The sequence below is a fragment of the Macrotis lagotis genome, chromosome X (genome assembly GCF_037893015.1).
Source record: "Macrotis lagotis isolate mMagLag1 chromosome X, bilby.v1.9.chrom.fasta, whole genome shotgun sequence".
NCBI classification, from domain to species: domain Eukaryota; kingdom Metazoa; phylum Chordata; class Mammalia; order Peramelemorphia; family Peramelidae; genus Macrotis; species Macrotis lagotis.
This window is the reverse complement of record NC_133666.1, coordinates 471,976,756-471,995,112: the sequence shown is the minus strand read 5'-3', so window position 1 is coordinate 471,995,112 and position 18,357 is coordinate 471,976,756. Positions and strand designations below refer to the sequence as shown.

General features: G+C 34.6%; 1 protein-coding gene across 1 annotated transcript in view; it reads right to left on the bottom strand.

Annotated features, from left to right (window-relative positions):
* Positions 1-18,357, bottom strand: part of CEP192 (centrosomal protein 192) — a 160,271-nt gene that overhangs the window by 22,461 nt on the left and 119,453 nt on the right. The window contains exons 37-43 of the mRNA XM_074202081.1: positions 17,991-18,109; positions 13,804-13,986; positions 11,116-11,206; positions 10,591-10,767; positions 5,742-6,002; positions 4,744-4,862; positions 2,554-2,663 (exon numbers count right to left, since the gene is read on the bottom strand). Of these exons, the coding sequence (XP_074058182.1) occupies positions 2,554-2,663; positions 4,744-4,862; positions 5,742-6,002; positions 10,591-10,767; positions 11,116-11,206; positions 13,804-13,986; positions 17,991-18,109 (1,060 nt within the window). The remainder of the gene's footprint in view (positions 1-2,553; positions 2,664-4,743; positions 4,863-5,741; positions 6,003-10,590; positions 10,768-11,115; positions 11,207-13,803; positions 13,987-17,990; positions 18,110-18,357) is intronic.

Below are 18,357 nucleotides of genomic sequence, written 5' to 3'. Positions count from 1 at the left end.
ATCTGAAAATGTACTACATCTAGATCATTATATATTAGGCACAATTTTCCTTTAGTTTCTGAGTGCCAAGACAATGGCATTCAAATATATCCATATAATCTCCAAAATGCACTCAAAATTAAGGCTAAAGTCCACTACGATCCACACAATTCAACAATTTCTGTCGTCTTCCAAATTTTTGCTCCCTATTCAAAATAAGCAAGAGAGATAATTTGGGCATCTAGGGAAAAGTAAATCATATTAGGCACACTGTTTCTAGTTTGCTTAGTCACCTGAAGGACTGAATATAAACTACAATATTAAGATTATAGTTAGTCACATATGGTAAAACATGCTGAAAACACAGCAAAAATAACAGTTTCATGCTTTATTCTTTTCTGTAACATTTTTCCTTCTTCTTTACAAGAATAGGGTAAATACTTTATTAAAAGCTTTTTGTTTTTGTTTTTTGCAAGGAAATGGGGCCAAAGTGACATGTCCAGGTTACACAGCTAGGTTAAATATGATGTATCTGAGAGCAAATTTGAATTCAAGTCCTCTTGACTCTAGGACAGTACTCTATCCACTGTGCCACCTAGTTGTCCCTATTAAAAGCTTTGCTAAAATCTAAGTAACCTCTATGCACTCTATGCCCCTTATCTACTAGTTGCCTGGTAATTCTACCGAAAAAGGAAATGAGTTTATTCTAGCTTGAGGAAACCATGTTGGTGGGCTTTGTAATAATGGCTTCCCTATCCAGATGTTTGCCAACCCCTGCCTTAATGACTCATTCTAAGTTTTTCCCAGGAATCAAATCAAAGTCAAACTCACAGGCCTCCATTTTGCAGACTGGTTTTCCGTTTTTTTAAAAAAGTGGGGAATTTGTCCTATCCTATTTTACACAATCTTTCAGTTACTGGTTCAGGAATCACTTATCTTGAAAATCTTGAATTATAAATTATCCTGCCTTATTCCAGTATTTTAAATTTCCCATTTCACTGACTTCTTTTATACTCTCCTACCAACATCTCTGTTTACATCACCTATAAACAAAAGCATCATTTACCATAACAATATCTACCTAAATTTTCTATCTCCCACAAAACCATCATTGTTCAAGACCTTCCCTTGAAATCTCTAAGACCCTAGACAAAGTCTATTGTACAAAGAAAGTGCTTTAAGATTATTTGCATTTATTTAATTGATCCTTCCCCTTCTCTCCCATTCCTACCAAATAATTTTCATCTAGTTCATATCTTCATCATATCAAAAACTATAGCATTTCCAATATTTACTCTTCTAAAACATCACATATACTGCTGCCAGATTATTCTTCCTAATTCATCACTTGTTTAGTTAATTCCACTTCTTAAAAACTTTCAAAAGCCACCTAAAAGATGCAAATTTGTTTATTAAATTATAAGATCTCAAATTTAAAATTCTCTCGATTTCATCATTATTGGATTATCTTCAAAAAGAAACTGTGCTTATAACTGTCTTAATAAATAGTCAGTGAACAACAAATACAATGTGTCAGGAATATTTTGTCAAAGAGCTCACATACAAATGGAGACAAAACAAATTACTAGGTATAAAAAGGTAAATACATACACACAAAAAAAATGTGAGCTCAGGGAGAAAAGCATCAGCAGCAAAGGAGAATAGGAGAGACCTGCAGTTTTAGCTGAGTCTTAAGGAAGTCACAGAAGAAAAGAGGAAGAAGAATGGGAAGAGAATTTCAAGCTTAACAAGGCAACCAAAGCAAAGATATTGAAACAGGAAACAGAGTGTGGTATGAGGGAAAACAAAGACACCAATGTAGCTGTGGAGACAGATTGTAAATGGCATTAAATGCCTTATAATTTAAGTATTCTATATAGAAAATAAACAGATGGAAAAATAGGTCAGAGGTTCTATTTTTTCTGCAATATATATATAATATATATGTATATATTATATATATATATATATTGATCAGGTATAACAAATAAATACTAAGCTAGTTGAGAACATGAACTGTTAACACATGGCTCTTACTATATCCTTCAATGACTGTGAGATGCTCAAATATTTGTTTAAAATTGTCTAGTGTAAGAAACAGCAAGCTACAGGGGAAAAAGCACCAGACTAAGAGTCAAAAGCTTGAGTTTGCATTATGCCTCTGCTACTAGCTAGCTAAGCATCCCTGAGCAAGTCATCTTACTTCTCAGAGCCTGAATTATATGTATAAATTGAACGCTTCAGCCAGACAGACTCTCCAGGACTAATGACCTACAAGTCAGAAAACTGGTATTTTTCTGCTGCCATTGTTGACAGTATGGCACAGCCAATGGAGAATCCTAGAAGTCAAGAAGAATTTTGGTGATAGTGACAGAAAGACTTTTGGAATAAGAATGATTAAGTATAAATTTCTTGGCTAGTCAATGTTACCCTTTTCTTCACTTTTGCAAATCTCAAAAAAACTGCAAAATTTTTAAAAACTGCTGGCTTTATATGCTGTTGAAAATAGCAAACAAGAGTTTTCTTAAAAGGTGTTATTTTGCTAGTTTGTTTTTAACAAAGAAAAGTGCTTACCTTCAGTTATTGGCTGCTCGTTTTGAAATGCTTCATCAAAACAAATGTTCTTCAGCAAGCTATGTTCTGGAAGTATTTGTTCTACCACTTCTGGCTTATGTAACAGAGCTCTGTGAAAGATTTTATGTAAGATATGTCTAACATATTCATATCATGAAACATATATTTGATTTTTTCTAAGACAGTAATATCTTGATTTGTTATGCACATTTATCCTGACATTCATAAAGGAATTTCCCAGTTTTGCATCATGAAGAGGATAATACAATAAATATAACCAACCAGAATAGGTAGATATAGTGGAGTTCAAATGGAACATTAAGAGGATATCAGAATATATATACTTAAATATTTATTAGAGAAGGAAGTCAGTGAGTTAGGCACCCTAACCTCCTTGCAAAAAGAGGAAAAGAGATGAAGTAGGAAGATTCTTCAAGAAAGAATATGATAGGGATGGCTAGGTGGCGTAGTAGATAAAGCACCGGCCCTGGAGTCAGGAGTACCTGGGTTCAAATCTGGTCTCAGACACTTTACCTAGCTGTGTGGCCTTGGGCAAGCCACTTAACCCCGTTTGCCTTGCAAAAACCTTAAAAAAAAAAAAAGCATATGATTACAAATGAAAAGTAAGAGAAGTCATTGGCCCAGTGTGAAGGAAAAGACAAGAACACTTATATTGGGCATAGTAGGAATTAGGACTAAGCGAACAGGATTGAGTGGGGATGGCATTTTGAGAAAGTTTTGGGAATTTTTTGCCCTCACATGCTACATGTAACCATGATGTTGATTTTATATACTTATATAAAGCTTTGTAAGCCTCAAAGTGCTATATAAGAATTTATGAAATTACTATTTATATCAAACAAATAAAGCAGATATAAAAAAAGAAATTAGGAAAACTTCAAGTTCCTCTGCTCAAATTCTATGATTTAAAAATAGATTTGTCTAAGAAATATCTTCTTTTTAATCAATAGAAGTTAAATTTAATTCATCTAAAAATTAAGCAAAATAATATTTAAAAATAATTGAACAAATTAAGAATCTGTTTCTTAAAAGTAAAAAATGGATGGAAGTAAAGATTTAGTATTTCTATGTCTAACAGCGCCATGGATTATACTTAACCACTTAAAAATATTAGTTCATTTCCCCAAAGAACTATAAAACCATGTTGACCCTTTGACCTAGCAATGCTACTACCAGGTCTATATTTCAGAAGAGATGAAAAACAGGAAGGAAAAGGATCTCTATGGATAAGGATATTTATAGCAGCTCTTTTCTGATGGCAAGAAACTGAAAATTAAGGGGATGCCAATCAGATGAGGAATGGCTGAACAAATTGTGGTACATGATTATTTGGATGTAAGAAATGATGAGTAGGATGATCTCAGGAAAACCTGGAAAGACATAGATGAATGGATGCAATGGGAAATGTACTATATATAAAGTAATAGCAATACTGCAAGATGATCAGCTGTGAATCACTCTCCTTTTCTCAGTAATGCTAAGACCTAAGACAACTTTAAAAAATTTTACGATAGTACTAATCCATTTCCAAAGACAGAATTGATGATGTCTGAATACATACTGAAGCATACTTTTTTTAAACTTTATTTTTCTAGAAGTTTCTCTTCTATTTTTTTGGGGGGTGTGTGTTTACTTTCACAACATGACTACTACAACAATGTTATGAATGACTACATATCTTTTTTTTGCAAGGCAATGGGATTAAGTATTAACTGTCTGAGGCTGGATTTGAACTCAGGTGCTTCTGACGCCAGGGCTGGCTCTATCCACTGTACCATGTAGCTGTCCCACGACTATACAGTTTCAACCTGTATCAAATAACTTGCTTTCTCAATGAGGGAGAGTGGTATGGGAAGAAAGGAGAGAATTCAGAACTCAAAGTTTTAAAAATGAATGCTAAAATATTTTACATATAATTGGGAAGAAATAAAATAAAATGAAGTTAAAAAAGGGAAAAAATATTAGTTCATTTGATCCTTATAACAACCAGGGCAGAATGGGTGCTATTATTATCTCCATTTTGCAGCTTGGGAAACGGAGACAGACAAAAGTTTAAAATACTTGCCTAAGATAACACACTGAGGGAAAAAGGAGGAAAGATAGTTTGCCCCAAGTTCCTCCCTCTAAATCTTGAGTAAGAATGAGTAAGAATAAAAAACTTTTACCAACCTTCGATACTGCTGTCTTGATATTTCATCTCCACTAAAGAAGCATATAGTTGACAACAATGATGTTGACGTTTGACAATTTTTCTCTTTTTCAGTTGGATTATATATTAAAGTAATCATCTGATTCCAAGAAAAATAAGAATTTTTAGAACTAGCTTATCTGTGTCAATTATTTCCCTTTGAAAAACACTCAACTTTCTATAAACTCAAATAGGTAATGTCAATGATACATTTTTCACTAAAAGAAAATGATAAATATTCTCAGCTATGTTCTAGTCATCTTTTTACCCAATGTAATTCCTTTAAGCTCCAGGACTCTAACCCAATGATCCCCAATGTCCTTATTGATGTGAGACTCACATATGGCTCACTCCTTACTGGAGTCCTTAATTATATTTCTCTCAGCCCTGTCTCTCATTTTATTGTTCTGGAACCATTAGAAAATTAAAATAGACATTGCTACTAGAAAAAACATGTCAATGTTTGGTCTCTTCCATGGCTCCACTCACAATCCTACAATTTCTTTTACCAAAGAGATGACCCCCTCCTTGGTCATCACGCTTTTATGTGCTTTCTCCCCAAGTCCATGAGGGAATGGATTGTCATCACTTTTGTATTTGTATTTCTACTGCTTATCAGTGTTTTGGAGACAGTAAGCAACTGATAAGTACTTTTAAAAATTTATTCATTCAGGTATGCAAATTCATGTGTACTTAATTTTTTATTGAATACACACACACACACACACACACACACACACAATTTAAGACTCTTGAAAAGATTTTTTAAAAATTAAATCTGGAAAAGTAAATATTTTTTTATTTTATTTATTTAAGGCAATGGGGTTAAATGACTTCCCAAGGTCACATAGTTAGGCAATTATTAAGTGTCTGAGGCCATATTTGAACTCAGATCCTCCTGACTCCAGGGCCAGTGCTGCATGCATTGTGCCACCTAGCTGATCCCTAAATATATTTTTCATGTGGAACTTATACATACCTCTTGTGTTCTTGCCTTGAGCACAAATTTATCTGGCAAAATTCTCATCACTTGAGGATCCAAAACAACTTTTGCTTGAGAGTCCTTAAAACATATCACTTTAACATAGGCTGCACGAGAACCTGTATTTCTCACAGAGAAAACAACTCTATTTCCTTTTCCAGGTATTGGGTCATTTACTGTTAACATATAACTATCTGAGAGTTTTTTTACATCTTCCAAAATAAGATTACTTGTTCCTCCATATCCAGACAATGGTATCTAAAAAACAAAACATATCCCTAAAATTATACTTTTTAGAATCCAAAAATGGCGACAGTCATTAAAAGCACAAATTTGGTAAACTTTTAAGACACACATTTTTTTATTCCCTTGGTTACTAGTGTAAAATTATTATTAAAAAAAATCTAAGAATTGTCAAAAACACACATACTTGTCATTAATGAGATTTTCTCTTAAGAGGAAAAATAAGAAAATTACAATATGAGAATATTTATACTATTTACTAAATAAAATGATACTCTTTGTTACAGGAGCTAGCTGAGTTGGGGAAGGGGAAGTCTCAGAAACAGTACAAGTTCAACTGACAAAACAAAGCAGGTCAAATTGAGCCTGAATGAGGTTATCTGATGAAGTTCAGTAAATTTTTAAAAATCCTAAAGCTGAAAAGAACCTATCTATGACTGATCTTGAACTGAAGCAATTCAATTGTTCCCATTCTTTTTCATCATCTGTTTCATAAATCTTCTGCCTCAATTGAATAGAATTTCTCTATTCCTTTAAAACAATGCTCAAGACATCTTTTTGCATGAAGTATTTTCTGATTCCACAACTACTAGTGTCCTCTTTCTTAGATAAGTGCTTGTCTCCCTGGGGGGGATACAAGCTCCTTTGTGCCTTTTAATTCAGGGATCCTCATACAAATCTAATCTAAGGTATTCCTCCTTCCTTAATCATTACAATTATCTGGGGACACCCATTCTAGTGAAAGTATACTGGCTCTGTAGTCAGATCCCACCTCTGATATTTACTACCTTAGTGAAGTTGGATCAAAGAAGCTTTTAGGATCTCAATTTCTTCACCTGAAAAATGTTAGATTAGATGGCTTCAGGGGTCCCTTTCAATCAACAATATGATTCTAAGCATTCTTGGGTTTTGAATACCTTAGAGAAAAATACAGAGAATCTCCTAGCCCAAAATTTCAAAGCTAGACAATTATCAGTAAGCAAAAGTAACTTTTAAAATACAGAATGGGGGCAGCTAGGTGGCGCAGTGGATAAAGCACAGGCCCTGGAGTCAGGAGTACCTGGGTTCAACTCCTGTTTCAGACACTTGATAATTACCTAGCTGTTTGGCCTTGGGCAAGCCACTTAACCCCATTTGCCTTGCAAGAAAAAAAAGAAAAAAAAAATACAGAATGGTATAGTTTAATAATACGACATGTCAATAAATCATAAGCTTGAATAAAAAACATCTGATTCTATAAGAACTTCAGGAAGCAAAGACAAAAACCTGGAGATTCAACATTTAAATCTGACTAATCTTGCTTTAAATGAGAGATATTTCAGAAAATTTGCATTATTTCAATTTTCAAATATCTAAATACTAAAAATACAATTGAATAATATACTTTTTAAAAAATTATATTTTTATTTTTGTACAAATGATGTTTAATATATTACTAAAATATTCTTGTTTAAGAGTAAACACAATACCCCCCAAAAAAATTTAAACCCTCATTAGCAATAAAGGAAAGAGAAAAAATTAAAATTAAAAAATAATAATAACAGGGGCAGCTAATTGGCACAGAACACCGGCCCTGGAAGCAGGAGCACCTGAGCTTAAATCTGGCCCCACACACCCAACAATCACCCAGCTGTGAGACCCTGGGCAAGTCACCCCAACCCCATTGCCCTGCAAAAAACAAAATAAATAACAATAACAACAACAATAATAATAATAATGATAATAATAATAAAATGTGCTTCAGTCTGTGTTCCAACTCCACCAGCTCTGTCATGGGTGGATCACATCCTTTATGATAAATCCATCACAAAAGCTACTCCCGTATTTTTTCCACTGTTGCCATTGCTGATTGCAACTCCCTCCATTCATACGTCCCCACTACCATACACTATATTTTCTCTTTCCTTTCACTCTGTCCCTCTTCTTAAATGTGCTGTAGGTAGCTAAGTGGTGCAGCAAATTGATCACCGGCCCTGGGGCCAAGAGACCCAGAGCCCACATACCACCCCTCCCCTGTGGTCCCAGACAGGGCTCCCGGCCCCTTGCAAGAAGTAAAAAAGAAAATGTGTTATATCTGACCACTCTCCCCCAGTCTACCCTCTCCCTCCAACACTCACATCCCCCACTTCCCCCGTGCCCCTTATCTCCTTCTTACTCTAGATATCTATACCCCATTGTGTATATGTGCTGTTTCCTCTCTGAGCCACCTCTGATGACAGCGAAGGTTCCCTCATTCCCCCTCACCTTAACCCCTTCCATATCATTGCAATATCTCATTGTAATAAAATCTTATATGAAATATCGTAACCTATTCTACCTCTCCTTTCTTACTTCCATTGCACTTCCCCTTTTAGCCATTGACTCCATTTTTACAATATATATATTTTATCTTCAAATTCAGCTCTCTCCTGTACTTCCCCTATAAAAGCTCCTTCTACCTGCTCTATTAAATGAGAAGGTACATATGAGTATTATCAGTATCATTTTTCTATACAGGAATACATGCAGTTCAACATCATTAAGTTCCTCATATTTTAACCTTCTCCTCCACTCTCTATGCTTCACCTGAGAAAACATTCTGTTCAGCTCTGGCCATTTTAACAGGAACATTTGAAATTCCCCTGGTTCATTGAAAGTCCATCTTTTTCCCTGGAAGAGGATGGCTTAGTTTTGCTGGGTAGTTGATTCTCGGTTACACTCCGAGGTCTTTTGCCTTCCGGAATATTATATATTCCAAGCCCTTCAATCCCTTAAGGTAGTTGCTAAGTCCTGTGTGATCCTGACTGCAGCTCTACAATATTTGAATTGGGTCCTTCTGGCTGCTTGTAATATTTTCTCTTTGACTTGGGAGTTTTGCAACTTAGCTATAATATTCCTGGGGGTTGGGTTGTTTTTGGATCTCTTTCTGGGGGAGATCAGTGGATTCTCAATTTCTATTCTGTCCTCTGATTCTAGGATAACTGGACAATTTTCCTGTAGTAATGCTTTGAAAATGATGTCAAGGCTCTTTTCCTCATCATGAGTTTCAGGTATCCCAATAATTTTTAAATCATCTTTCCTGAATCTGTTTTCCAGATCAGTTGTTTTTTCAATGAGATGGTTCACATTTTCTTCTAATTGTTCATTCTTTTGGTTTTGAAGTATTGTGTCTTGACTTCTTGTAAAGTCAGCAGCTTCCTTTAATTCCATTCTACTTCTGAAGGGTTTATTTTCCTCAGAGAGCTTTCTTATCTCTTTTTCCATCAGGCCAATTCTGCTTTTTGAAGCATTCTTCTTCTCAATAACTTTTTTGAACTGTTTTATCCATTTGACCTATGCTAGCTTTTAACATGTTATTTTTTTCAGCATTTTTTTTGGATCTCCTTGACTAAGCTACTGAATTATTTTTCATGTTTTTTTCCTACATCTCTCTCATTTATTTTCCCATTTTTTTCTTCTATCTCCCTTACTTGATTATCAAAATGTTTTCTGAGCTCTGTCATCACCTGAGCCCAATTTCTATTTTTCTTGAAGTCTTTAGATGCAGGAGCTTGTATTGAATATTTTGATCCTTCTTGGGATCATAGACAATGTATTTCTCAATGATGTCCCTCTTTTATCTGTTTACTCATTTCTCCAGCCTGTGCCTGGTCTTGGGATGATTCCTGAGCTTTTGAGTTATTACTGGGACACTCCCCCACAAGGATCTCAATGTGTGAGGCTCTGTCTTCCCTCCTGGTCTGTGAACGATCATAAGTGCACCCCTCTGGCATGGGACTGAGGTCGGGTGTGGGGGGGGTGAGACCCTGCTGTTCTATGGGGTCCTAGACTGCAATCAGAATCTGAATGTGGAGAGCCCCAGAGTCCTGGTTCCAGGTACAGAGGACAGACCTTGGAAGTCTCTCTCTACTCCCCTACCTTTGGTAGGCTGAACAATCAAGGCTCAGTTGCCTGGGGACTCCTGCTTAGCAGCTCTGCCTGCTTTCATTTCCTGGATCTGGGCTGCCCAGCCAGACTGCTTGCTGAGTGCCCTGAGGGCTGGGCTCCATGCACTTGTTCTGCCAGAGGTCCCCTGTTGATCTTCTAAGTTGTGCCCAGTGCTCCCCAGGGTCAGATAACTGCTCCCGCTGCCGTGAGCAGAGGCTCCCAGGTGCCCTGGGGCTGCCTCCAGGAGGCTGAAGTTCCTTCACTCTGGCGGGCTGCCCCTCTAAGTCCATAAAGTGGAGTCTTTCCACTATTTCCCAGGTTACTTTGGGCTGGAGAATTGCCTCACTGGATCTTTTTGTGGGTTCTGTCTCTTGAAAATTTAGTTGAGTCATTATTTTATGATTTTTCAAATATTATAGAGAGCGAGCACCCAAGAGAGGCTCCCCCCACCGTTGCCATCTTGGCTCCACCCCCTAAATAATATACTTTTAAGGAAAATCCCAGAACTGAACTTTTAGCAAAGGGAAAAATACCCATCACCCCCCCCTTCCCAGTCTGAACATATATCTGTATCATCAAATATAAGATTCAACTTAAGAGTACAATCATTAGTTTGGAAGGTAAATTATAAGCCACTATCGACATTAAAAATTATATCATCAAAAAACTGTATTAAAACATGCAAAGTTTATCTTACACTGAACTTAATGCCTGGTTGTGATCGAATTCCTAGTTGTTTAATTTCAAGTTTAGCCAGCATACAAGATATCCTGGTTGGTGCATATAATAAGAAGATGTTAATATCCTCTTTTGGACGAATTCTGATTTCACAGCTACTTGTTAGTCGTTCTTCTAAACCAAAAGTATTCTGAAGCTACAAATAACAAAAAGAACAATTTTTATATACAATACATATTAATGCAGGCTAAAATTACTGTCATTACAACAATTGACATTTAAAAGATAAAAAAATTAAAAACTAAATTCATTCTCAGGACAGAATATGGTATAAGTTACTGACAAAATTTGTGAACTTGCATATTTTTGTTTAATTGCTTTTCTGTCATAAGAGAAGGTTCAATCTAGTATAGGAGTGGGAAATAAATAACATAAAGATAAAATAAAACAGCAATTTTTATAAACTAGTTCTCTGAAGAATGCTGTTATAGAGTTTCCCAGAAGTGTTTTTCAGGGTAACAAATTTAGTAACAAATTTACAAACCTGAAAGCAATCTTGATCTTGTCCCCTTATCAGCAGACGTAAATACTGAGTTGTAGATGAAGAATTATTTCTTAGAGCTAGTTTCTGAAGACTTAAAAAAAAATTTAACAGGAATTTTCTTCCTTAAAAAGTAAGGTTCAAAACTTAATGAAAAAGCTTGTGTTTAAATTTTCAATTCTCATATACAGTCATTATCCCTTTACTCTTAACAATTATCTTATGCTACATAAATGTCTTTACTGAAAGAAAATTCATTTAAGAATCCCAAATAAAGAATTCCCAAACCAATTTGGCCTCCAAATACTCCTAGACTGGGCATATATTGATAGAAACTATAAATACCAATCAAATTGGGTGAAGTTAAAGAATAAACAGAATAAAAAAAGTATGGGGAGGTTATTTTTGGGAGGGGGAAGGGAAGGCAGGACAAAAATGAGAAAATTTTCCTATTTTCATACCCCCCCATTATTACATGTAATAAACATCTGATATGTATATAACAGCATATCTAATATTTTGGAGATAAAATTTTTCCATTAAAACCATATTTATGTAACACAGGATATCAGCTTTTCATTGAAAAATTCAGAAGACATTTACAATGTTACAAATTCATTCTGTAGAACCAGGATATCCAAACTTAACTTGCCCCTGACACCTACATTTTTCAAGACATTGTTTTAATGGTTAGTAAAGCTCTATAAATCAAGCTAGGGTTTTTGAAGTAATTTTATATAAGGTGTATTTAGTATGGTCCTTAGAGCACTAGGGCAGACCTTGTTAAGACAATCTCTTTTGCATCTCTTCTGCAAAAAGGACCTTCATGTGAAATTCTGAGGCAAAGGAGCCAGATACCATTCAAGTATGATGAACTTCATTAATAAAATGCCTTTGAAAAATAATCTTCTTTCTCCTAAATACTCTTCTCACAAGGAAGATTCCTCATCTATCTTCTACTGGTGAAATTGCTCCTTTAACCCAAAATTACAATATGCCCTTCTCTAGCAATATCTCCATGTATAAGCACAGAATATGGGCTTTAGTGCTTAAATGGTTCAAAGAATCCAGGAGCTGTAATGTATATCAGTAATGACTTATCCTTTCAATATCATGACCTAACCAAGAATTCTGTGGCAAACTAACAAGTGAGGAAAACCTTCTTTCTTCCAAGGGCAAAAAGACTAAAAATTTATTATTGGATTTTAGATTTGATTTGATTTCTTTTAAATTTAACAGAATTTATAGAATGCTCATTTCCTAAGAGAAACATCATCAGCTTCTTGTTTTTAAAAAGGAGATAAGGGAGAGGAGAAGAAAGAAAAACGAAATTTATTCAATGCTTATTCAATTCAGGCACTTTACAAATATCTCAATCAATCATGCCATCTCTTTTTACAAAATAAAAACCATTTTCATGAAATATTTCCTTCTTAAAGTCTCTGAGTACCATTAAAGCATTTTAAAAATATAATGTCCAAGTTATAGATCACATACCATGTTACTGTGAATTTTACAATGCCAACTCTGTCACACGGAGAAAGTCACATAAATTTTTTTAAGCCTTAGTTTTCTCAATTAGATCAGATAATTTACAGATTATCTCTCAATTTTCTTACAACCTTAAAATTCTATGATAAAGTTTGTTCTCATTAGATTTGACTTACTGACTAGAGATTTCTTCCTCTTCCCCAGAGCCAAAAAGTTTTTCTGGAAAGAGTCCAGTAAGTTCAAATGATTGGGGGGGGGGGGGGGGAGAACACAAAATAAGAAATGAAAAAAAAATTTAAATTTAAGATGGTAGTGTTAAAATCAGTCTGAAGTCAATAAAAAATAAGAGATGTCAAATATGTGGTTACTGGAGACACTCTCAAGTGTCATTCAAACCAGATTAATATGTAATTGAGAAATATTTAACAAAATAAATAAAAATACAAAAAACCCAGAAATTATTACATTTTAAAACTAAGGCAAAATGGGGTTCACAGGGGTCCCTATGCATGAATTACTGGCTCCTCTTTCTGAGTATGACAGTATAAGTATAACACATTTTGAATGGAATATAATGCCCTCTGTAATTTTAGAAAAAAACTTAACAGGGAATTAAGATTCAATGATCAGAAAAATTATTTATCTCTCTCACCAAAAGTGATACCTGAATTTGCAATCATTTTTGTGGTGTTCATTTGTGTTACACCATTTTGGGCTATCTATTTAAAAACACCATGAAATCTGTGTCATGTGTCCTGTTTCTTTGACTTTCATCCATAATGTTCATTACAGTGGCAACTTAATTTCTGCTGATTGCCTGAACTGACAACGAAGTGTTAAGTGGATAAAATGATTCTATGAAAGCTTCCTGTATTTCATAACTATTTCCATGAGATATTTTTTCACATAACAAAAGGAAACAATTCAAGTTCAATCTACAATTACCATTTTTCAAATGGCAACATTAAAATAATATGGTAGGAAAGAATAGTAAACTATATTCAAGACTTGATGTGTTAAAACTTATTGTGCTTTGACATGACGAATATGAATCTATGTAGAGCTTATATTAGACTGCTTTCTGTCAGGGGGAAGATGGGAGAAAAATGTAAAACCCAAAACCTCGAAAAAAATGATTGATAAAAACTACCATAATAATTAGAAAAACAAATAAATATTTAAATTTAAAAAAAAACTTACTGTGCTCTTCCAAGTTCGATACCTCCCCATGCCATGAAGTGCTTGTTAGATAAAATAGGTGGAACATCTGAGTAGTGAGATGAAGATGCAGGTGTCTGATACTTGATTCTTGAAGAATCTACTTCACCTTTCAACACTACTTCATATTGAGGCCCCAATGGCTGCACTAGAATTTTCAAGAGGCTACACAAAGAAAAATTTGAACTCAACAGCTTGAATCATACTCCCAACATTTAAATATCTTTTTAACATAAAATATATCACATACTTTATATGAAATATACTAACTGTAAATGACAACTGGGAAAACACCCCTCTGAGACTGGGAAAACACCCCTCTGAGACTCTCTTCTCTTGGAAGAACATCCCATCCTATGGATCATGGGTTTGGAACAAAAATTTACAAAAAGTTATCTATGAGTTGTATAAAAACCAAACTACATGAAAAATGGAGAGAATAGTCAATTTTCTGTATGTTTATTTTGTTTGTTGAGGTTTTTTTTTAAAAGGAAGCAAGGTAAGGGCAAAATGTTACAATTAGTATAACCTATAGCCATCAGATTAAAATCCCATTACTTAAATTTTTATTAATTAAATTATATGATTCCTAACATGTAAGTGTGTAAATAAGATGAAAAAGCAGTTCTCAAAAGAAAAATTGCTATTAATAATCACATGAAACAATGTTCCAAGTAATTACTGATAATGTTTGTTCTTCATTTTCAAAGATCACAACATCAGGGAGGTGATGCCATGACAAGAACAAGAATTGGATTTGAGTGAGAAGGTACTGTGCTAACCAGCCTCACTTTCTCCTTCTCAGCTATGTGGGTCCAGTAGCCAGATACTAATTAGGACAAGTGGAGATGGCCCTGGATGCAAGGCAATCAGGGTTAAGTGACTTGCCAAGGTCACAAAGCTAGTGTCAGGTGTCTGAGGCTGGATTTGACTCCTGTTCTCTTGACTTCAAGGCCAGTGCATCATCTAGCTGTCCCTTCCAAGTAACTAAGAAAAGACAAAAAATCAAAACAACAGCACGGTCTGTTTCACAGATACTCAGCAAGTTAGAAAAGATGGGGGAAAAACTGAATAGTAAGTGTTGAAGGGGTTGTGAAAGACAGGCATAGTAGCTGTGAAATGGTTCAACCATTCTGAAAAGCAATTTGGAGTCATGTTAAAAAAGGAACTCGGATATACATGTTCTTTGGTTCAGAGCTCCTACTATGGTAATTATAGGCCAAGAAAGTAATCACTGAAATGTATCAAAATATTATAGAAGATTTTGTATAGTAGAGCTGAGAAAAAAGATAATATTCAATGACTGTAGAATGACTAAACCTAATGTACATTATTGAAATATTACTGTGATGTAAGAAATGATAAAACAAATTGAGAGAAGCACAAGAAATTTTATATCAACTGATGCAATATAAGTAGAACCAGTAAAAAAAAATTTACAGGCCTAAAACAATAGAAATGGAAAAATTAACAACCAATCTAAACAGTATACTGTGAAATTATGAATCATTTTATTTATACTAGATATAACTTGTTTTGAATAGGTTTTTTCCATAATTCCTCCCCCCATGGATTCTAAATTATTCAAAGGAAGTGGATGCCTTAGAATACCTTTAGTATTCTTACCATATAAAATCTGGCACAAAGAAGGTTTTTAATAAATTTTTGTTGATTGATTCATGCTTGATGCTAAAGAAGAAACATGAGAAGGGATCTCTCCTTGCATCTTTACAGAGGTATGTGATTGATTACAGGTGAGAAAAACCATCCATAATATAGGACTTTTTGATATGTTGATTAATTTTTCCTAAGCTCTCCCTCATCCTCTGTTTTTTTCCCTTTATTAAAAGGGATGGCTCAGGGACAGCTAGGTGGCACAGTGGATAGAGCACTGGCCCTGGAGTCAGGAGGACCTGCAATCAAATTCCATCTTAGACACATAATAATTACCTAGCTGTGTGACCATGGGCAAGTCACTTAACCCCAGTGCCTTGCAAAAAAAAAAAAAGATGGCTATCTAGGGAGGTAAATGTAAAGCCCAAACAGAATATATCAATAAAAATGTGTATGAAAATTAATGGGGGCATTTATAACAAATAATCTAGTGATAAAATAAACATTAACAAAATAATTATAATAACCTCACAAATTATATGAGGGCTAGCAAAATATTTCATATGTCACATGATGCCTAAGAAGACCAATTTCATTCTTTTTTTTTAAGGTGTTTTTTTTGCAAGGCAAATGGGGTTAAGTGGCTTGCCCAAGACCACACAGCTAGGTAATTATTAAGTATCTGAGACTGGATTTGAACCCAAGTACTCCTGATTCCAGGGCCAGTGCTTTATCCACTGCGCCTAGCCGCCCCCCAATTTCATTCTCAACAGTAATTCTGAAGTGGAAAAATGCCTTCCTTCTGATCAAAGACACAAAAGGAACATTTATACTTAACAACAGTTCTGAGGAAACTAGGTAAAAGAAAAAGAGGACTTGCTTTCAAATTCTACTTCTAAGGCTTAGTACCTAAATGTTTAGAAAAACAAGTCATTCAAACTCCCCAAAGTATCAATTTCTTCATGTTGTTTTTTTTTAAAGAGGGGGTCATCTAGTTTTAAAGCTATTATCTTCCAGTTTTAAAGTTATGCTATGCTCCAGAGTAGAAAGAAACTACTCTTATAAGTAGATATGTGTCTACTAATATTTTGCTTTAAGATCTATTCGCATTTCTAGGAAGTCTGGTGATTAACTACAGAGAAAGAAAGGAGGAACAATGGGATGTTGAAAGAAATCCTTGGGTTTGGTGAGGCAAGATGGTTAATGGTTGGTGACAGTGTAAATTATCCCAGTAGAAAATACTTTCCACTATACTCTCACTGAGAATCCCAAATGACATTGGTTTATGTATAATAATTTCACTAATTTCCTAACTAAACCTTTATAGGATATATGAAGTAATCTGTCCTCTTTGAAATAGCTATTTGGAACCAATTAGGAAATTAATAATGTATTATTCAGAAATTGGATTAAATTTGCTATGAACAATTCAAAAATTAAATGGGTTGCCTTAAATGAAGTTTTGTGCTGAAGAATTTCAAATAGAGGCTTTATGAAAAGTGTTTGGCCCCGACTGCTATCTCTTATGTTTTTCTTAAAAGTGAAAGTATGGAGGGGCTAGGTAGCGCAGTAGATAGAGCACCAGCCCTCCTGGAGTCAGGGGTACCTGAGTTCAAATCTGACCTCAGACACTTAATAATTACTTAGCTGTGTGGCCTTGGGCAAGCCACTTAACCCCATTTGCCTTGCAAAAACCTTAAAAAAAGAGTGATGGTATGGATGCAGGTTTTCAAAGAGTAAAATGGAAACAGTAATGAGGCCTCCCTTAATTAACTTCAACAGTTTAGTTGGGGAGATATGAACCAACCGAAGCTCAAAAGAGTAATCAACCACTGGGAAAACATACAGTTATTATGATAACAAAGCTGATTAAAAACTAATGAAAGGGCAGCTAGTGATAGAGCACTAGCCCTGGAGTCAGGAGTACCTGAGTTCAAATTCGGCCTCAGATACTTATTAATTGCCTAGCTGTGTGGACCTTGGGCAAGTCATTAAACCCCACTGCCCCTTAATTAAAATTTGAAAACAAACAAACAAAAAAAACAGAAAAAAATAATGAAAACCAGGAAGCTCTAACTCCAAGAATTATCAATCTTGCTTAATTAGTCATAAGTCACCATAACTGGGTAAGCATGAATTATTAAAAAAATTATCAAGATTCACAAAAGCATGTAAACAAGTTAAAAGTGCAAAAGAAATAATTTTCAGTCTTAAAGAATGATAGGCTTTGTTAAAAATGTCACAGAAACTTGAAAAGTTTAAAAAGTTATCAGAAATCCTTTTAAAGATTTAATTTTTAAATGGTTACATTCATTTATTATAATAAAAAAGATGATTTTTTTTTAATAAACAAGGAGTGGAAAATTGTAGTTTAACTTAAGAGCTTATTGTTATCTGGAACCAAGTGAAAAAAATAAAATACTTTATGGTTCTGACCAGGTGGCTGCAACACAATGCCACCTAATGGAAGCATATTCTAATCACTGGCTTCCTTTAAAGGTAGAGCTAAAGATTTCAAGTAAAAGAACAATGGGGCATGAAATATTTTACATCACCTTTCTTCATAAATTTTGAAGCTCTTTGGAGTAAATGAAACTGCAATTTCTTTTTCCTCTTCAGGTTTAAGAAAGAGATTTTCTGGGTCTACAGAAAAGTAACTGAATTGATCTGAAATCTATAAAAATTTAAATGATTACAAAGGGAGACATTTAAAGCCCATGGTACTATACTTCTATTTCTCTTCCAACACCCCCATTCAATCTTTTATACCTTCTTTTCCTCTGATTACCACTTTGTCCTACCTTTGTGTCTATAGTTTCCTAGTCTGAATGAAGAAAAGTTTCAAATAGTGTCTTCTCCCAATTCCATACCTAGTTCCCTACCATTGTATAACACACCTCTATACTTCATTCCCCTCTAATT